The sequence below is a fragment of the Lissotriton helveticus genome, chromosome 9, assembly GCF_964261635.1.
Source record: "Lissotriton helveticus chromosome 9, aLisHel1.1, whole genome shotgun sequence".
NCBI classification, from domain to species: domain Eukaryota; kingdom Metazoa; phylum Chordata; class Amphibia; order Caudata; family Salamandridae; genus Lissotriton; species Lissotriton helveticus.
This window is the reverse complement of record NC_136070.1, coordinates 622,041,896-622,063,961: the sequence shown is the minus strand read 5'-3', so window position 1 is coordinate 622,063,961 and position 22,066 is coordinate 622,041,896. Positions and strand designations below refer to the sequence as shown.

General features: G+C 43.3%; 1 protein-coding gene across 1 annotated transcript in view; it reads right to left on the bottom strand.

The window, feature by feature from the left end:
* The window catches only part of LOC144781697 (cytochrome P450 2C16-like), a 428,936-nt gene that overhangs the window by 228,225 nt on the left and 178,645 nt on the right, over positions 1-22,066 (bottom strand). Inside the window, exon 5 of the mRNA XM_078660674.1 lies at positions 5,127-5,303. Within this exon, the coding sequence (XP_078516800.1) occupies positions 5,127-5,303 (177 nt within the window). The remainder of the gene's footprint in view (positions 1-5,126; positions 5,304-22,066) is intronic.

The following is a 22,066-nucleotide window of genomic DNA, read 5'->3' as shown; positions in this document are numbered from 1 at the left end:
TTTCCCCATGGGGTAAACAGCAGCTAGCTGGAGAAACACCACGGCAAGAAGGGTAGACTGGATAGAGAACAGTGTGAAAAAACTCAAAGGAGACTGCGTAGTTCTGCATTTTTTAAGTCCATTAGTACTCCCTGATGTTTTGAGAAACATACTTCCCCCACAACGTAGGAGCGCTGACATTATCCCGCGAACTTTAGATTTCTTCTACCGTAGAGGTAGCACAACGAATCCAAGAATACTAAGGACAAAGTGGAACTCGGTGTCAAATAAGTGGGGTAGGGGTGTACAACCCAGCGAATGGGGAATCGGCCTTGAAAATAGATTTGTGGCACTCTCAGACTTAAATGAATGCGATTGACTTCAGAGGGTAGAGAGTGTAGTGCTTAATGGACCGGCTGAGTTAAACAGAACATATATTCCTACAGACGAGGGCATTGGTCTTACAAATGTTACTTCCATGACCCCAGGAAGACTGGCAGTTGATACAATTTCTCTAGCAAACAACAAGGTGTATCAATATACCGAGCTACCATCTGCCCCAACCTTGTTAGAAACATGTTCTCTCCCCGGCCCAGAAGCCCTCCCACCTGAACTATTAGGATATCACTGTACTAATATAGATCTAGAATCAGAGCTGGAGGACGAAACCCAAGGCATACTAATAAGTAGCGAGGGTATGTGCCCATTGGTAGGAAATGTGGTGATTGGGTATGAAGTGTGTGTTGTTGTATCTACAGTAAGCCTTAACTCTGAGAATGCCCCTGAGAGGGTAGATGTCACTGATGCTAACTGTCATGAAGGTTTGCTAAATGAAACGGAACAGGAATTGCCTGAGGATAACGCTGCCAACCCTTTGCTGAAGGCTTCGGATGGTATCGTGGAAAACGTGGGGAAACTGTCTTCATGGAACATTGCAGGGCTGCGCTCTAAACTGGACTCTGGAGAGTGGCTTTGTTTTGTTAATTCTTTTGATCTATGTATATTCCAAGAGACCTGGTTATGTGAACCATCCTTTGCGCAGGGATACTTGAACTATTCTGTGCCAGCATTAAAAGGTCCAAAGGGGAGACCAATGGGTGGTCTAACCATTTGGGTCCGTCAGTCCCTAAAATTAGTTGTCAAGGTAATAGAGACCAGCCACAGAGACATTCAACTAATTAGAATGAACTCTGATGTTGTGGGAACGCTCGACATCTACAATGTCTATGTGAGGAGTTCCAGGGGTGGGAGGTCAGAGGTTTTAATGGCCCTGGGCTCCCTCCTTGATTCTTACTCTCAAGATAATAATATTGTCATTGCGGGTGACTTTAATCCAACATTTGAACCCTTAGCCATAGACGACGATTTCCCTGGGGCAGAAGAGGATTGGCATTGGAGAGTCCCAAAACTAGAGCTGAAATCAGTTGTACGGTGGACCGAGGATGTGATTAGCTTGAATGCCTTATGCTTAGAAAAAGGTTTAAGAGCATTAAATGGAAGGACTTCAAGTGATAAAAATGGGTCTATGACATTTGACAATGGGCGGCATAAAAGTAGAATAGATTATGTACTCTGTAGTTTGAAACTGTGGCCGTTGGTATGTGACATGGAGGTTGTGTGGAGGAGTGAGAGCGACCACAACCCCCTGTGTACAGAGCATAAATGGTGGTCACCAACCAACGGGCCTAGAGTCCCTACTACCCTTGCACCACCCTTAATTGTCCCTGCAAATGATATGCGTAGGTTAAGATGGGAAAATGTAGCGACCAACCAACAGGCCATTGCTAATATCAACACTGAAGTTGATAAAGCGATATTAGCCATGGAACATATTAATTTTTCTAGTTCTGGGTTGAGTAGCGTGGTTGAAATTCATGATACTCTTTTTTGCGCAATCAAAAACCACTTTTGTAAGCCTGTGAAGTGCAAGGGTGAGAGATTCCTTAAGCAAGCAAAATGGTACAATGCTCACTGCAGAGACGCACGAATTGTCCTAGGTACTGCTCTAAAGGGTAGGGATACCAGGGTTATCCAAGCTGCTAGAAGGGAATATAAAGCTAGTATAGTGAACGCAAAGAAAGCCTGGGATGAGCACCATTGGTCTGAATTAAAAAGAGCAAGTGATAAGAAAGATTCTAGACTGTTTTGGAGCATTGTTAAGTGGGGTGGTGAGGGGATACCTGAACCCCCAAATAACAATGTACCGGAAGAAGAGTGGGTAAAATTCTTTAGAACACAGTATGCCGTGGCAAAACTGGATACATCTCCAGCTGACATACGTCAAACCCACTCAAAAGATAACTCCTTCAGTCTTAAAGAAATTATGGTGGCCTTGAGTTCTGCGAATAGTGGGCGAGCCCCGGGCCTAGATGGTGTTCCTGCCGACGTCTTTATTAATGACAAAGAACGTTGGTGCAAGTACATTTACCTACTTATTAACAACATTGCCAAGGGTGCAGAGGTACCGTCATCCTGGCAGGGAGCAGTAATTATACCAGTGTACAAGAAAGGTGACCGATCCCAGCCCGGCAACTACAGGCCGATAAGCCCTATTGATACCATCCAAAAGATAGTAGGGCGTGTGATCGTGAACAGGCTCCTTGACTGGGCTGAGGATAATAATGCTCTGTCACCGTTTCAAGCGGGATTCCGTAGGTCCACAAGTACAGTGGATCAGGTATTCCGCTTTAACTTGTTGCAATGGAGGACCGTGGTGCTGGGCGGGGGTAGCCTATATGCGGCTTTTGTTGACTTACGGGCTGCCTTCGATCTAGTACCACAGTCGAAGCTGTGGTCTGTTCTCAAGAACCTGGGTGTTCCAGATGATCTACTGTTACTGATAATGCAGTGCGAAGATACCTTTGCTAGAATTCAGTTGGGGGGGGCAGGGCATGGTGACAGCGGATTTCCCGGTTGAGCGGGGAGTCAGGCAAGGCTGTTCAATGGCTCCCACTCTCTTTACACTGTTCATTAACGGTGTTGTATCCCGCATGTTATCTGCGAAGTTGGACGCTCCTTCATTAGCTGGTATAAATATACCTATTTTAATGTTCGCAGACGACACGCTTATTCTATCTAAGACCCCTAGTGGTCTACAGCGTGCATTGTCTATCTTTGAGCTATTCTGCGGGGAGCACGGCCTAGAGGTCAATGTGACAAAATCAAAACTTATGATTTTTAATCCCCACCGCAGTTTTAAATCTAAAATTATCATGAATGGTCGTCCCCTTGAGGTGGTGAACACCTTTACGTATCTGGGTATTCACATCTCAAATAAGAGCAGATGGTGCCAACATATAGACATTGCAACATTGAAGCACAGGCAACTATCCGGAGCTATTAGTTCCGAGCATAGAAAGTCCCTGACGAAACCTGTAAAGCCTGCCCTTCAGGTATATGAAGCAAAGGCTCTTGGCTCCGCACTTTATGGTGCCGAGCTATGGGGTTTCGACAAGGTGGCTGCTCTACAAATTTCGGAAAATAAGTTCTTCCGGGCAATAACTGGTGTCCCTAAAAGTACTCCCTTGCTGCCCCTTAGGTACGACCTGGGCAGAAAAGCAGTTACAGACTTGGCCAGGCTTCGACCGATTCTGTACTGGAGAAGGCTTTGGACCACGCCTGAGCTTTCCCACTATGCTGAGGGTTTTTTAGACATTATCAAAGCGGATACATTCCATAAAATCGGGTGGCTCAAATTGCTGAAAGCAATTTTGACTGAGCTTGGAATGAGTTCGCTTTGGTTAGACCCAGCTGGAGCAACATTCCCTACTAAGAGTGCTCTAAAAGAAATTTATTGGGAAAAGGTAGCCTCCCGGGGTTGGAGTAGCCCTAGTACAGGATCTATGGCCGGAAGATTCCTAGAGGCTAAATTGTATCCTTCTTTGGAACCCTACTGGGATATCATAACCAGACCTGGTGATAGAAAACTTTTCTTTCAACTGAGATTTTTGACAGCTAAATGGGAAGGTGGGTTGAGTGATAGTTGCCCTGCTTGTGGTTCCACTAAAGAAACAACTGGCTATTTTTTATTTTCCTGTACAGCTTATTCGGACCCAAGATGCGTATGGTTAAAACCGATGTGCAAGTTATTAGGGACTACCAGTAGTACAGTTGCTTTGCGCATTATATGCACTAGCACTGCGATTTGGATATCAATAGCCACTGCCAAATATCTTGGATGGGCATGGTCGATTAGACAAAGACTGCTAGTTACTTAACTATTCTCTGTCTGGATAAACTGCTAATATGTTTTAACTACGTTTTTATTATAAAATTCTATTATTCCAGGTGTTTTTTTTAACTTTTTATTACTTTTAAAAGTGGCTAATTTTGCATTGTATGAAAACTTTCAAAATTGGAACTGTTCATCGAGTCATAAACTGTAAATATTATGCTTAGTTCACAATATAATTGATTGTAAATTTAATCTGTATTTTTAAATTTAGGATGTTCTTGCTTTTATGAGTGAAATCTCGAATAAAGCATAATTTGACTTTGACAAAGAACCCCTATTGTTTCTTGGCCCCTAATAGCTTCAACTATTTTGAGTGGGTCCATCGCCGTGGGTAGTTTGCTCAGGAAATCTTGTATTTGTAAGAACTAAACTGATTCTTGTGGAGAGAAAATGTTTCTGCTAAATCTGTAAAAGTAGCATAAAGCCCCCCAGCCTCATAAAAGTCCCTAATTTGTGAAATGACATTCCGCCTCCAGCTAATAGCAACTTGGTCATGAAATATTGATGGCAAAATGCCTGCGGCCATAGTTGGAGTATAAAAGTTTAATCCCTGAATTTGTAAAGTTTTCGGACTACATTCCAGACTTTGAAAGCTGCCCCTAGAATTTTAAAGTGTGTTCTTTTATAATAGCTCCTATCCAATTTCTTGAACAGACAGTTCTTGACTTCTTTACCCAACACCATCTGATAAATTGAAGGAGCCTCGGCCAAATTGCTGGCATCTTCTCCAATCAACATTATCTGCATATTCAATAAGAGGCAAGAGTAGTAATAGAGTGTGAAGTCAGGGACTGACCACCCCCCTCTCTCTGGGAAGAGTCATAAAATGCATTGCTCTCTGGGGTTTCCCTGGAGCCCACAACAACTTAGCACAAAGTGCCTGCAGATGTTGAAGACATATTTAGTAACTCACCTGCTGAATTTTAATGAGGAAGCAATCAATGAAGTCACGGATGTTGCAGGGATCCAGAGTCGCTTGATGTTCTTTGATATATTCTTTCACCAGTCTTCTTACTGTCTTGGCATTGTGCATAGCCTTCTTGTGAGGACCAGGCAATAATCGCATAATTTGTGGAAAGCGGGTAAACAGCTGCAAAAAGAGTAGGGTATTAGCTTGCTTAAACAACATAGTTCGCAGATTGTGACTGCAGCTATTGGCAGTTCTTTTTTCCGTGTCCTTTGTTTGTACTCACATGTAACTTCTGAGGTTTTTTATCAACATCAGTCAAAATTTAATTTTTACCTACTGATTGCACAACTCGTGGTAGAATGGTGAGAGACCGATTTATCAACATTTGTCCCCAGTGCAAAGTCAACAAAAGTGATGCTAACTGGAGCAAAGTGTTGACTGGTACTCAATCAATCAAAATAAGCTTTATCCGATTGAAAAGACTAAATCATAAAAGCACATTGGCATATAATATACACACAGTTGTGAGATCATAGAAAACAAATCATAACACCTAACAGTTAGGAATAATTAAAAAGTTGCATATACAGAGTTTTCAAAAGCCAGGTCCGTATTTCACATTGTTTTCCTGCATCTAATGACATCTTTCAAATATATAGCTAATGGGCTAGTAAACAGGTCATATTCTTAAAGTTGTAAAATAAAAAAGGCGGTGGCATTGTCTCAGGCCTAGGACCCTTAATATAGGGACAATCCATCTTTTCCTTAACAAAGAATAAAATTTACAGAATAGTAAAATATGCATTGTGGATTGAATAGACAGATCACCACAAGGGCACGGGTATCGAGTCTTGACCAATCGTTTGTTAGTGGGAAGGTTATTAATATATGAATATTTCCTAGACGAAAGCGAGTCAGTAACATACTATTGTACCCCCTTCAACTATGATTAAGTATGGTTACACACCCAAATGCAATAATAACTTTTGATTTTCCATCACTGCGGAATTTAATATTTCAGAGGAAAGTCTCATTTTCTCCATGAGCTCTAGACAATCAGTTTTTAAAGTGTTCTTGAAACTGAGACAATGCTTCCTGGGGTCATCAAAATATTCGAGGTGCCCGAGGTCTGACATAAAGTGCTTGATGTATTTTATCCAAGGAATATGGAGTACCTTTTGTAACTTGAAACAATCATTTAACACGTCCCTATTAAAACTACTAAAAGTCGTAGCCCATATCTTGTGCCACAACAAGATTGGTTGAATCTAAATTAGGGCCAGTATGTGTGGCATTCCAAGCTCTGCGTGACAGATGTAAGCAGCAGTGCTATTCGGGACCACTTGTAAGTACTTCAGGAATGAGTTCTCTATAAGTTGAAGGGGCTGTGAGTTAGCATAGTCCCAAATACCATTGCCATACATGGCTGTTGAGACACACTTTGCTTTATAGATCTCCAATAATTCCATTACCGGCCTTCTTTCCCAGTTTCCTAGCAAAATTTACTAGTGCTAGAGTGGCTTTTGAGAACAGCAATATTCTTTCCGATAGGGCTTGTGACTAGGACCCCTTATGATCGAAGAGGATCCTCAAGTACGAAAATCTATTTTTAGTTCAATAAAAGTTTATTAATCATAATATAAGGTATGAATACATAATACAGTAAAAGAAATGTGGGGGAAAACGGGAGGGGGGAGGGAAGGAAAAGCATAGGAAGAAAAATCAGAATACATTGTAGAGTTGAAGGGACAACAATAAACTTATCATGGGCATTAAAGAGTAAAAAGAAAGGGTACAGTAATTATACAGTAAAAGTAAATTCAAATGAGGTTATGCAGGTAATTATGTTAACAAAGAAAGAGGAATAAAAAGGGGCATCAAGGGGGTTTGGAAACCTCCTGTTGAGCAGGTCGCGGGCAAAAGGAACGGGTTGTACAATTATCCAAATACATCGTAACAGGAAGCCATAAATCTGCACGTTTAGCTGCCATCTGGGCAGGAAAAACAAAGGCAGTATCAAGCCTATGATTGTGACAAACATTATACCACCATGCTTTGAAAGTAATGGTAGAGGAAGACTTCCAATTGATAGTAACTTGTTGAAATGCAACAGCCAGTAGTAAATCAACAATACAAACATAGAGATCAGTTTTGTCCCAACAAGGAGAAAGACTTCCCAAAAAGATATGGGTGGGAGAGAAGGGAATACAAGTATGAAAAAAAAGATTAATTTGTGCCCAAACCTGTAACCAAAAGGTATGTACATTCTTGCAGAGGAACAACATATGAAACAGAGTGGCATTGGGTAAGGAGCAAGACCGTCATACATCTGGGGTGGCAGGGAAGCGCTTGTGGAGGGTAGAAGGAGTTTGAAGCAATCGGTTATATATGAAAAATATAGATTGCGTCAAGGACGCCGCCCTAGAGGTTTTACGAACTTTTGTCCAAATCTTGTCCCACAGAGATACTGGCCATGATGTAGAAAGATCATTTTCTTAATGCTCCTCCACCTTGGACTTGGGTCTGGGGAGTATATGTGCATGAAGGTGCTTGTAAATAAAAGAAGCTTTAGGAAGAGCTTGCAGGATAGAATGAAGTTGGAGAGTAAGGTCAGGTGAAATAGGAGAAGGGGAAGCCTGCAAGAGTCTCGCATAAACCTCCATGACCGCTGCTTTGAGAAGAAGATATTTGGGAGCAAAGGAGGAGGGCAAATCAAAGGTGGAACATAGGGTGTGGAAAGGCATAAAGGTGGATTGTGAGAAGAGCTGCGATATCCAGAGCAATCCCTTGGATCTCCAAGATTTCCAGTAAAAGGGTTTACCTCGGATTAAAAGATATTTATTATGCCGAATAGTGGATGAGAGGAAATCAGCAATATTCGCAGGGGGGGGAGGGTTAGAGGATAAGAGGAGTTTGACAGTGAATTTATGAATGAGAGTAGGAATCGAGGAGGGTTTGCGTGAAAAAGAGACATATTCAGCAAAGGAGAAAGGGGAGAGGAAGAGGCGCTCAACCTTGGTCCACAGAGGGCAGGGGGAATCTGGGTCCTGTAGCCAAAAGGAAGCTTGACGTAACAAAAAAGCCTTATGGTAAGCCGGGAAGTCTGGAAAAATTAACTCCTCCTTCAGAAGCGGGGCGAATGAGCCTAGCAAGGGACATTCTGGGTTTTTTGTCATGCCATAAAAAGGAAGACAAGGCTGAATTAATTTTCTTTAAAAATTTGGCTGGGATAGAAACGGGGATATTAGAGAGCGTGTATAGAACAATGGGGGATAACATCATCTTAATGGTATCCAAACGACCCCACCAAGACAGGTAAAGAGGATGCCATCTAGCTGTAAGGTCGGATATTTTCTGAGCGCACTTAGTGAGGCAGAGGGAAACAGTGTCAGGGATGGAAGGGGTGATGTGTAATCCTAAATACTTAATGTGGTAAGGGCTCCAGGTAAAATTGGAGGCGCTGAACTCAGGTTTAAAGGTGAATTTTGTCAGGGGAAGAATCTCACACTTATCATTATTAAGCCTATAACCAGAGATTAAGGAATAATTCTGTACTTCCTCCAAAAAAGCAGGAATGGAGGCCGTGGGATTCGAGATGAAGAGTAAAATACCATCTGCGTAAGCAGCAAGTTTAATGGAGGATTCCGCGGTCTGAAAGCCATGGATATCGGGGTTCTGGCGTAGCCTGGATAAGAAAGGCTCTAAGGCAAGATTGAAAAGAAAAGGTGAGAGGGGGTCGAAAATCTATTTTGTTCATAAAAATATCTCGGCATTTCGTACTATTGGATCCACATTTCATTATAAAAGTTTTAGTTGTATTTACTTGAAGGCCCAGTTTTGACATGTAAGTGGAGAAGCTAGAGAACACTCTTTGTAACCCAAGTGGTGTACATGACATTAAAACAGCATCGTCCGCATACAATAAACCTGGGTTTGGACGCTTGTCAATGTACAGCAAATCCTTGCACTCACTAATTAAGACTGACCCTAAGCGATTAATATACAGAGTGAAAAGGAAGGGGGCAAGCACGCACCCTTGCATCACCCCCTTGCTAACTAAACATTTTGCAGTGCACTCTTGTGAACTTCCATATCGGACCTTGGCTTGAGCATCATGATACAGCCGCCTACGAAATGTAATAAGTTGAGTTTCCACACCAACATCCTCTACTATGCTCCAAAGTTTATCATGACTGACACAGTCAAACGCGCAGCTAAGATACACGAAAGCCAAGTATAGTTTCCCACTTTTGGCTCGCATGTATTTACTCAGGGTAATATTCAAATTTAGCCCCTTCTCAATAGTGCCAAGGCCCTGACGGAAGCCGTATTGAAGTTCAGTGATCAGTCCAGCATCCTCCGCAAAGTTCTGCAGTCTGTTCAATAAGATACGGCGACCACTTTAAAAAAGGAATCTAATAGAGATATTGGCCTATAATATGCAGGGTTATTACGGTATCTCTTCTTAAAAATTGGTGCTAAACTCTGATTTCAGGAAGCTTTCAAACCCGGTGTTAATAGTCGACCCCACAGTGATGGATTTGATTTATATAGTTCCACTGGCACTCCATCGGGACCTGGGGCTTTACTGCCAGCACTTGCCTTTAACCCGAGGATGACTTCATCTAATGTGAAGTCAACCTCAATGGGATGGAATTTCAGTGGTTCTAACTCTGGGGCTTGTCTGGACCTTATCGGGGATGATGCCTGTGCGTTGTCATTAAACATTTTTGAAAACGTATCCACGCGTTGGTTCTCACCTATATTGGCCTCTATTGATGGTAAATCTCTCCGGGCTACAAATGGTGCATTTACTGCCTTCCAGAAACTCATGTTGTCTCTTAGTATACAGGCTTCATGGGGGGCCCGCCATGCTTCGTCTCCTAACGCATCCTTACATTCTATAAGGGCTCTTCTGTACGCCTTCCTGGCCATCTTAATTTCACCTTGAGTTCTGGCAGACTTATGTAATACCCTTTTCTGCTCCGAGTGCACTTTAGAACATTTCCTGTCAAACCACCCCTGTCTCTTGGGGTGATATTTTTTGTTGTCTCTGTGTAAGATTCTCTTGACTTCAGAAGATATTGTTGTAAAGGATTTCACGATGTCTGCGTGTGCAGCTGTCTCGTCAAGACAGACTGCAATATCTGGTCTACAATTATTAAAAAGCGTCTTTGTAAATTCTGTTGGATTCGATTTCCCACCAGCGCAGTGAGTATCCATTACTTTAATAAAAATGTTTTGGGCAAGACGTTTTGAGGAGCCTTTTATGTTTAATACATTACAAGGGAAGTCAAGGGTGATGCTTATGGGGAAATGATCACTCAAAGAGACAGGGTGGGTCAACAAATTATGCAATCTACTAGAATTTCTATTCGAAATCAAAATGTAATCAATAATTGGGCCAATCCCTCAGCCATTAAAAGTACAACTAAAAGGGACATTGGGAGAACATAGGGGCATATTAGCAAGCGGCAGCGATAATTATCGCTGACCGCTGCTAGCATGAGGAAATATATTGCCCGCAATCGCTGGTGATAAACTCCATGGTAGCGTTGTATTAACAACGCTTGACACCATGGAGATAAAAATCCCCATGATAGCGGGGATTATCGGTTTTCCAGCGATATTCCATTGAAATTGGCGATAACCTTGCTGATAGGGCAGGACAATCTTAGCCATGTAATCCACCTCCCATTGGATTACATGGCTAAGAACAGGTCACAAGCAGGCGTTAGGAAAGTAGCGTTAACTGTGGTTAGCGCTACTTTTTCTAACGCTCTGCTTATTAGTGAGCAGCTTGTTAATAGGAGAAATGTCGCTTAGCGACATTTCTCCTATTATTTTGCCCTGGAACGCCCACTTTTAATCTCATTAGAGATGCAAAGCTGGGCGTTATTGACAAGGGCGCAAAATCAGCAAAACACGCGCTAGCGTGTCTTTGCTGATAGGGCGAAGAAATTATCGCTGCTTTTCGCCGAAAACGGCCACGAAAACGGCGATAATTCAAAATCGCCTGCCTTGTTAATATGCCCCAGCAAAGCCAAAATTGAGTGTAAACTTTATAGTATTTAAATAATCCCCAAGTTTAGTATGTGAAAAATGGGAAAAATCGACTCCATCATCAGACGTTAGACCACAAGTTTCTCCTGTAGGGTATGAACACAGTACAGAATTAAAGTCCCCCTTCCCAGATCACGCACATATCTTTGTCCCACTCATTCTACATGTTATTCAAAGCAGTCTGTAGTTTTCTCAACACCCCTCCACCTGATCCTTCGGAATATTGTTATAAAAATCCAGCAGGCCAATACAATGCACGTTATCAATATAGAACTTCAGTACCTGATGAAAAGCATTTGACAACATAAGTTCTATCGTCTTAACATTAACTCTGTGAGACACATATGTACATAAATAACCCTTACTCCTCCTGTATGTGGATGGAACCGCTGGGGAATGAAATGTTTGTGTAACCATTAATATGCAGGGGGCCCTCTGCCCAGGTTTCCTGCAGGCATAGTATATCAAAGTCCTCAATAAAGTTCAGCCACAGGGGATTAGTACGTTTTACCCGCAACCCTGCCACATTCCAAAACAGTATATCACAGGTTGATGTCCTATCTAGGTCACTATCAATCAGGTCATTATTAATGTGATCAATTACGATTAAAGAATGATGGTCTATGGGTGTCTGTGAGCCCTGGCTACAGAGTGGAGAGTTTGCCTCATGCGCTAAATTGGTGTCATAGACCGGGGGCAATGCCATATGACTGGTAGATTCAGGTTCACCTCGGTTGAATATAGGGCCGTGTACCGATTGACTGGTGTATTGAGTCAATCTACCACCTCCAGAGAGGGCAAGAAGTCAAATCGGTTGCACGTAGAGATACTATAGGATTGCGGTGGGGAACCATCAGAACCCTTCCAGTGTATGCTGGTCAGCTTTAGATTAGGTGGTTGGTAAAAGTACCCCAACAGTACTTTGTTTATCTCTGCGTTCATGATAGATTCGTTACCAGCCCTGATGAGGAACTCTTGTTTCAATTGCAGTGATTTGAATTGTTGGTACTATACAGTCACCTGGAAACTTCTTATACTTCCTGCCCACCCAGCCAACCCTCCTTGCTATTTTAAATTCAGTAAATAGGGCCTCTGTTAGCCATGCTTTGGTGTCCAGCCAAAAAAGAGCTTTGTTTCTCAGGGAGTCCCACGACTCTCTCACCAGAGGTGTTGGAGATGGGCCGTTGGCCAAAACTACTGTGTAGGGAGTGGCAGCAGGTGGCAGGTCCAGCCTGGGACTTACTGTATCTAAATTGCTTGATAATAAATGGTGTTTTTGGGAGTTTAACTTTATTCCTGAACTAGCTGGGGCCTCTGAGTTAGTAACTGTGTTATGCTTCATAGAATTGGTATCTCTGTTAAAGGGAGTCGGGCCCGAGATGGTATGTCCAGGGTTGGAATTACATGAGGACATTTGCCTTATCTTCTTGTGTGGATCATTAGGGATAGCACCACCCCCCCCTCATTGCTGGACAGAAAGCCATGGAGGTAACTTGCTATTTGAACACCTTACTGTATTATGTTTGGTGGACTTGGTGGAATCATTAAGTACTCCTAGGTGCTTACTCAAAATATCTTCTATGACGGCCACTCTATCAGATAGTTTAGATAAGGCTTTGCTTATTATTTTTTATAAGTCGTTTATTTTTAGTGCTATCTTTTTAAGTTCCACAGGCTGGTTAATTATTTGAGAATTAGATGGAGGCTGACCCCTTCTCCCACATTCAGACTTTCCACATTGAGTAGTTTTATTGCGCTTTTTTATTAAGGAGTCTGTTCTAATCAGTAGGGGATGTTTCTCTGGTGTGTCTAATACTACCTCTGGGTTTCTGGGGCACTTTGGTGGAGGTTGGTATTCGCGTTTCTGGTCAGACTCATATATATGGTCTGACAACATTCTGTATACAGCCATTTACAGGGCTACAGATAAATATTTCATTAGTGACTGCTGTGGCCCCCCATCTGGCTTCATTTGACTCCTAACTTTTCTTTTACCCAGCGTGCCCAACCTGTTATAGTATACACAAAACTACAGTACACAAAACTTCCAGGAATTCCTAGTCTTTACTCCAGGTATCTTAACAGGGACTAAGGGCTAGATGTAGGTAAATAGGTTTTACCGATTCTAAAATACCGAATTTTACCGATTCGGTATTTTAGAATCAGTAATTCCTATGTAGGTAATTAATCGGTAAAAAATACCGAATCGTTAAGATTCTGTATTTACCGAATCGGTAATTACCGATTCGGTAAAATTGGGAAAAAGTCAAGAGTGGCAGGGTGTCACTTTGACACCCTGTTGCACCCCTGCTTAGTTCTGGTGTGCACATGTGGCATACATACATGCCCTAAGGGCATGTATGTCTGTCACATGGCACAGGTGTAAATGCACATTTATGCATTTACATAGGAATTCCTTATTTACCACCAACTAATAGTTGGTGATAAATAACGAATTCTTAAAGCCCAGAAGCACTGTTTACAGTGCTTCCTACATCTCATTTACCGATTCGGTAAATACCGAATCGGTAAATGATGATTCGATAAATACCGAATCGGTAAATACCGACTCGTTATTTACCGAATCGGTAAAAAGCCTCCTACATAGGAACAGGCTTTTACCGGTCGGTAACTGACGATTTCGGCCGTTACCGACCGGTAAAAGCGGTGTAGTCTGAAGATTAAGGGAGTTGAAGGTTTATTCCACCACAAAACAGCAAGATTTCTAAGATAACCTCGGGTCCGGGCAAGTTACACGTGAGAAACACTGTGTCCTACTCGTTCACTCAGAGTCCCAATGTGTCAATCTCTCTAGACAATCTCAGCAATTCCAGGTGTTTTAGTCCTTGTAACCCAATATACTCCTTTAAGTGAGCTGGCAAATTATTCAGGTAATGCAACCTCTATGTGGTGAATAACCCAAGACTACAGTCAAACAGTGTTAACTCGCCCTCATGTTCCGCAGATCCCGGCAGCAATTGGTCAGGGTGGTAGCCCGGCCTATTTTGGGCTATGAAGGCTAAGACGTGCTTGTCTTGGCCCAGGCTTGGCTCCGGCCCAGGCCGGGGACTCCCCGTGCACGTCCCATGCTGCAGGACGCAGCAAAGGGTTATGTAGCACTCCAGCGCTCTGCTTCCGGTACTGCTGCATGGCCCTCCCTTCTCTGTTAAGGGACCAGGTGAGCAACTAGTAAAGTGCTCCGTGCTTTTGAGCCTGGGGCAGGGACAGCGGGGAAAGTGCTCTGTGCAGTCTGGCGAACAGGCAATAAGGTGAAAGAAGGCGCGACCCGCATTGTGGGACTCCTCGAAGGGTTCAGTAGCGCTCCTGCGCTCTGCTCCCGGTGCTGCTGTGTGGCCGCTCACTTCTCCGTCAGGGGCCAGGTGAGCAACTAGTAAAGTGCTCTGCTTTTGAGCATGGGGCAGGGACAGCAGGGAAAGTGCTCTGTGGAGTCTGGCGAACAGGCAATAAGGCAAAAGAAGTTGCAACTGGTACTCACTTTTCAGTGCAAACCTTTGTTTCTGCTAGAAAGTTGCCTAAAATTAACATAAAGTAGTGCTTAGCGCTACTTTACATTATTTAGTGCCCAATGGTGAGATGTGGGTTTTTCCATGCTACAAAACCATATCTACTAATATTTACAGACAGGTGTTGCAAAATAATAATGCCTTCCCTGGAGAAATCTTTTAACTTCTTCACATTTTTCAAACTTTGCATGTGTGCTGCACTGTACAGCACACATATCATTTTTGTAAAGTTGTAATGGAAGTTAAGCATAGTATTTTGTACTGTAGGGATATCCTTGCAGTACAAACCTGTGATAGACATCATGCACACATGCTTGGCACTGAGCATCTTAAAGGGTGCCCTAGCTGGGAAAGAGAGCAACAATGTCTTATCAAAATTGATATGGAGCTGCCCCACTCTCTTCTCCTAGCACAACTCAGCACAGCAACTTTAATTGCTGTACTGCATTGCACTAGATTTTATTAATTCTTTCCCTAAATGTTACAGCTCCTGAAGACATGCACTTATAGTTTGAGAAGTTCAGTTTCTATCTTGGTCTCTACTAGCATTGTGCAGTGAAACATAAGGCCTGGCTAGTTGACTATACCTTCACACATACTGCAGTTGCTTCACTGATGTAAACATATGTGTTTTTTGAAGGAGATACTACATAGTGGCTTCACTGTTGGCTTTGAAACCTAGAGACCTGTCTTCTTATGTTAGCTTCAGCATTTGACAAAATATTGTTCACAGACTCCTTCATGTTCCCCCAATCGAGCAATCACCCAGACATGTTTATACCATATCAATGCCAATGCATAATGTATAATCAATTAAAAGTAGCATACTTTTGTTCTAATATCAATGAAGTCACATTGCATGTGATCTAGAACAAAGGGATATGCTATGGTTGAGGCCTCATTCAAAGTATGGGAATACACTCATTCCTCTCATTATATTAGTTGGGCGCGATGTAGGCATTAACGGTCCCATTCTGACTTCCCCATCATCTTACACCGAGATACCAGGGCTGAATTTAATGATACTGGATGACATCCCCCATGAGATAATGAGGAGTACACATTTGCCCCCATATTGGAGAATAACATGTGGACCCGGGACTAGTTGATCAATGTCTGCATGTTTTTCCCTCTTCTAGAGTGAATGAATGAATTTGGGAATTTATATAGCGCATGGCTGCCCGAAAGCGTCCCAGCGCTGAGATTGCAAACAGTCACTCAATGATAAAGGCTGAGGGGGAAATGGAGAGGTTATTGCGGGAAAAGGTGGGTTTTGAGAAGCTTTCGGAATTTCATATAATTAGGTTCAGACCGGAGTTGAATTGGGAGAGAGTTCCAGAGGGTTGCGGCTACCACCGAGAAACGGCGTCCGCCAGTACGAGCTCTTTTAGTTTGGTGAACCTTAGCCAGGTTGCCCTGTGCTGAACGTAGAGCTCTGTTAGGTGTGTATGGGTAGAGCATAGATTTCAGTATAGGGGGTCCTTGGTTTTGCATGGCTCTATGAGTGGTACAAAGGGACTTGAATTTGACCCTTTCACGGATCGGCAGCCAGTGCAATGCCTTTAGGGCAGGTTTGGCTGAGACTCTACGGGGGGTGCCGGTAAGTATCCTTGCTGCGGCGTTTTGTGTTCGCTGCAGGACATTGAGCGTGGCTTCAGGGGCGGCCAGAAAAAGGGCATTGCAGTAGTCTAATCTTGATAGTATTAGACCTTGTATGAGCATTTTTTGAGAGGTTGCAGGGAGTAGAGGAAGGATCTTCTTAGTTGAACGGAGGAGACCAACACAGGTGCCAGCTGTTTTATTTGCCTGTGTTGTCATGGAGAGATTCCGTTCAAACCAAAAACCTAGACTTTTAATTTCCGTCTTAGGCTGGGGGATGGGTCCTAGGCAGGAAGGCCAAATAGCACTAGGGAGGGTTGGTGGTTTATGTCCCAGGAGCATAAGCTCGGTCTTTGAGCCATTGAGCTTAAGCCTTGAGTTGGACATCCAGGCATGTATACCTTCCAGGCAATCATGGAGGTTTTTGATTTTTTCTTCCTCAAGTGAAAATGATACAATCATTTGGGTGTCGTCAGCATAAGTGACGGCTTTTATCCCAAAAGGGGAGACCGCATCCTCCAGGGAGGCCATATAGGTATTAAATAGTGTAGGGCTCAATGAAGAGCCCTGAGGGACCCCACACTGGAGGGAAAGGATATCTGATCGAGCGTTCCCTTCACAAACTTGGAAGGTACGGTTTTCTAGGAAGGATGAAAGCCAGCAGAGTGCCGTGCTTCTCACTCCTAGTTCAGATAGTCGCTGGATTAAGATCTTGTGGTCCACCGTATCGAATGCGGCGCTTAGATCCAGGAGGAGCAGTAAAACTGATCCCCCTGAATCCAGGATGCATCTAGCCTCCTCTACCACTTTAAGGAGGGCAGTCTCAGTCCCCTGGCCAGGACGGAAGCCTGTCTGTGAGGGTCGGAGAAGATTGTTGGATTTGAGGAAGGCTGACAATTGTTGGTTAACTGCCTTCTCTGCGATTTTGCTCAGACCGGGTAAGAGAGAGATCGGTCGAAGGTTGGATAGGTCTGATGGGTCCTGTCCTGGTTTTTTCTGTAATGCCTTGACCATGGCATGCTTCCAGCTGGGGGGGACTAATCCTTGGCCCAACGAGGTATTAATCAAGTTAGTGGCCAGGTGAGATATGGTAGGTCCGACTTGTTTTAGGATTCGTATGGGGGCAGGATCGTTGGGGGAGCCACTTTTCAGGTTTGAGAGGGCTTTCAAAAAGTCGTCGTTGGACAGTTGATTAAAACTGTCGAGGGTTGGTCTCAGGGTGGGTGGGGGGGGGACAATCGGAGGGTTGCTATCTGTTTTGGGCGGAAGGGACTGCAGAATGTTAGTGATCTTTTTTTGGAAAAAGCCAGCTATTTGGTTGCATCTGGCAACTGAGGGTTGTTGCAAAGAATTGGGGGTGGGTATTTTGCGAAGTTCTTTAACAATTTTGTAGGTCTCTCGGGATGAGCAAGATGCATCTTTGATTTTTTTATCAAAAAATAAAGCTTGGGCTGCTTTGCGCGCGGCTTTGTAGGTCCTCATTGCAGTTTTATACTCTTCCTTAATGAGGGGGTCCCACTTTTTTCTCCACTTTCTCTCGTGGATTTTACAGATTTTTCGTAAGTTCCTAAGTTCTTGTGAGAACCAAGGCGATTTAAAGGAGTTGTTTTTCTTTTTTAGATCTTGTTTTGGGGCGATTATATCTAAAGTGGAAGTGAGCCAACTGGTGAAGTTAGCATCTGCTTTTACTGGGTCAGAGAGAGGCAGAGGAGCGGAGCGAGTAAGCTCCTGTGTCCATTGCTCAAATGATATTTTAGACCATTTTCTGTCGTGTTCTCTGGCAGTTGGTAATACACCTTTTTTGCGGGAGTTTGCCAGATGAATGGGAGGAGAAAGTGGTCAGTCCAAGGGAGAGGGATCGCCGGTCGAGTCTCAATTTTTGGGATATTGGTGAAGAGAGGGTCCAAAAGGTGGCCTTTGATGTGCGTTGCCTCTGAATTTATTAAATGGAGATCAAGTGATTTTAATTCTGAAATGAGGTCCATAGCCGTTTTATCGGAGTTGTCCTCAAAGTGTAAATTTAAGTCTCCAAGCACAATGAAGTTAGGGGGCGAGATACAGGAGGAGATAGTGGCCTCTAGTAATGAGTTTATAAAATTTCCAGGGCTGCCAGGTGGACGGTATATCAGAGTGCCCGTAAGTGATTTGTTAGGGGTAATCTGAAGAGAAAAAAGGATGCTTTCACAGTCCTCTATTTCTCCTTCTTGTATCCTACATACGAAGGAGTTTTTGTAAACGATAGCTAGTCCACCTCCTTTTCCCTCTTTCCTGTTCTGAAATTGTATAAGATGGTCCAGGGGGAGCATATTAACTATGTCCGTTTCAGAGTGAGATGTTAACCAGGTTTCCGTGAGGAATAGTACATCCAGTTTTAGGTCTTGGATCATCATTTTGATTTCTATAGCGTGTTTAGGGGCTGATCTACAATTCAGCAGAGCTAGGCTGATACCATCCAGGGACTGATGGGTGGAAGTCCCTGCAGACTCCTCTTGGGATTTGGGTGAGGGAGAGGGTTGAGCTCCGAGGAAAGGAGCTGACGTGCTGAATTGGAGGAGGTAGTCTCGTGAGTGTCTGATCCGGGGACTGTGTGCAATGGACATAGTAAGTGGCCCTGTGCCCGGCCTGGCCCGGACGGGCCCAGACGGGCTTGCCTCTGGCGCGCCTCCGGCGCGCCATCGGCGCGCCCGCTGCGCCCGCCCGCTGCGCGGACGGGGAGGGGGCTCCATTTTATAGTGATTTGGGCCCAATTCGCCCAGCCACTAGAGCGCTGTCCAGGCCCCAATCAAAGATGGCGGCCGTGGATTCCTTGCCTCGAGGGGATTGATTGTTGGACCGGTAGCCTCGAGTGGTTTTGTGCCTTTTTAGTCTTAGGTGCAGTCAAAACGGGTTACAAGCGGTCATTTAGGAAATTTTCGGCAGGTAATTCTTAACGTGACACAGAACACACAAATACACAGTAAAAGCGATAATGTGACAGTTTTAAAAGCGCTAGTGCTGGTATAAAGTGCAGTGCAGTTAAAAGTTTTAAGTTTTAAAATTACAAGTATTCTGTGATGAGCATTAGAACCTCCTGGCTTCCGCCTCAGGAGTGTGTCGCAATCGAGCTAAACAAAGGACTAAAGTCGGCTCTTTTATAGTGATTTGGGCCCAATTCGCCCAGCCACTAGAGCGCTGTCCAGGCCCCAATCAAAGATGGCGGCCGTGGATTCCTTGCCTCGAGGGGATTGATTGTTGGACCGGTAGCCTCGAGTGGTTTTGTGCCTTTTTAGTCTTAGGTGCAGTCAAAACGGGTTACAAGCGGTCATTTAGGAAATTTTCGGCAGGTAATTCTTAACGTGACACAGAACACACAAATACACAGTAAAAGCGATAATGTGACAGTTTTAAAAGCGCTAGTGCTGGTATAAAGTGCAGTGCAGTTAAAAGTTTTAAGTTTTAAAATTACAAGTATTCTGTGATGAGCATTAGAACCTCCCGGCTTCCGCCTCAGGAGTGTGTCGCAATCGAGCTCACAGACATAATGGGGACAAATCAGAGGACATAATGGTCTCAAATACACATGTCTAATACTTGCTTGGAGCAAGTGGAAAATGTTTTGGGGCTTGGAGGTGTGATACCCAAATTATTTCACTACCTCTAGGGCAGAGGTAGTCAATCTATGGAGTGTGGCCCACACGGGGGTCGTTGAGTCATGGGAAGGGGGCCGCGCATTCCCGGGCCTCACTTCTGCCTTGCCTCTGGAAAAAAAAAGTCCCTGGGCAGTTCACAATGAAATTAAAATACTAAAAGCTGCAATGCCATTCATGGAGTGTTTTCTTGTCATGTGAAAACGGAGCTGATCAGACAGCTAAACAAGGTTTACTTCCAGGATGTCTGTTTGCCTGAAAAGAATAGAAATATGCCCTACGAGTTAATCTGAAACCGTAAAGGACAAATTGAAGCTGTAAAGAATGCTTGGGAGCCGGTACTGGCTTTCAATGATGAGCTTTGTGATGAGCTGCGAAGTGCGCGCTTCTAATTGTAAATATATATTACATAGAGATTATTATCCCGGAGGAGGTGTTAAAGGCAAGTAAGGAGCAGGGAAAACAAGTATTTGCAATGCAATAGGTCTCACAATTACTCGAGTTTGAGCTATTTGCATTGTACATAACAATGCCTTTTATTTATATTTTGTTTTTTTAAACTTAAATAAAAGGCATTGTAATTTACAATCCAATTGCTAAAACTTGCTTAAATGCTTAGTGGCCAGTTTATTCTCAAGCACATTTCTGTCAAGGAATTTTCCTCGAGTATATTACTTACCAACTGTAGCAGTTCTTCGAGTTTGAAATACTACATAATTAAAATAAATAAAAGTACTCCCAGTATTTCTGAAATCAGGGTGGGCGGCCAGATCTTCGGGTGTTTGGAAGTCTGCTGTTTAGGCTCAGGAAAGAGATGCATGTCCTCCAGTGCGTTACCCATCTGCTCTGCTCAACGTGGAGCACAGCGTTGTGTCAGATGTCACACATGGGGCGGAGCACTACCATATGTGTCAGTCGCACGGATGCCTGACAGTGAAGTTGTGCTCAGAGCTAGCGCAACACTAAGGTCAGGGCCACTGGAATTATGTGATTATGTGGCTGCAGAAATGTTCATATAATTATACTTTTGCCACATAATCCATCATCATCTGCATAATATTCAGATTTTAACATAAAATAGTTCCAAACTCAAACTGTTCAAAAGTTATCAAAAACAAAGCACTGTCGAAGATCCTTTGTAAAGGTTGACTGATCATAATTCTGCCACTTATGCCTGTGTTTGGGTGTCAAAGTGTTACTAATGAGTTGCTACTAATGCCCAGACAGCGTTAACAAGTTTAGAAATGTCAAAATAATGAAGTGATACTTTCCCAAAATGTGCTGCATAATTTGCCTTTGCTTGCCACATAATTTATCTAACCCTGCTGCATATTTTGGGCCTCCCCTGCTGCATAGTTCCAGTGTAAGTAAGTAAGTAAGTAAGTAATAGTTTATTAGCATAGTTAATTAAAACCATTGCAATTCATCCTTAAAAACACTAAGATGCACACAATACATTTTTCATCAGTTGAATAAAATTACTTTCACATAAAATATGTAGTCTAAATTTAAAAATCCTAAAAAAAGTTCGTGAAAATTTAATATCTGTAGTAAGAGTAAAAATAGTATTCGTGTTGTTCTAAATGTCCTCTGTAGGTTAGGCGAGGTAACGAATTCCAGTGTTCTCTTTATTTCCGTCATCCTTAGTGTCCATCTTTATAGGCTGCTAGTAAGGGATTCTGCTTTGATTAGTAACCTCTAAAAACATGACGGAGGGTCAATTTTCTGCATCTTTGTTTCTACCTTCATCAAGTACTTCACCAGACTGCAGTTCAACTATGGGTCGTTGGGTGCAAAGCAGGCAAGAACTGTCTGTCTTCGTGAGCGTATTCCACGCTGGATAAAATGATGTTTCAACAACTGTTTCTGTTCCACCAACAACTTCTCACAGGAGCACAGCAGATGTTCCATATCTTCCGGTGCCGTACCGCATAAACGACAGAGGGTACCCCCATTGACCCTCAGCCACTGTGGGAGATGGCGTGTGCAAGGTAACGTGCCCAGTCTGTATTTGAGGAACTTCAGTTTTGTATAACGTGAGTACCCGAGGTCAAGATAACTCTGCTGGCCTTGCTTAGAATAGGAGTTCAGGATAATCCACCCATGTGACCTCTTTGCAACACACGCTTTG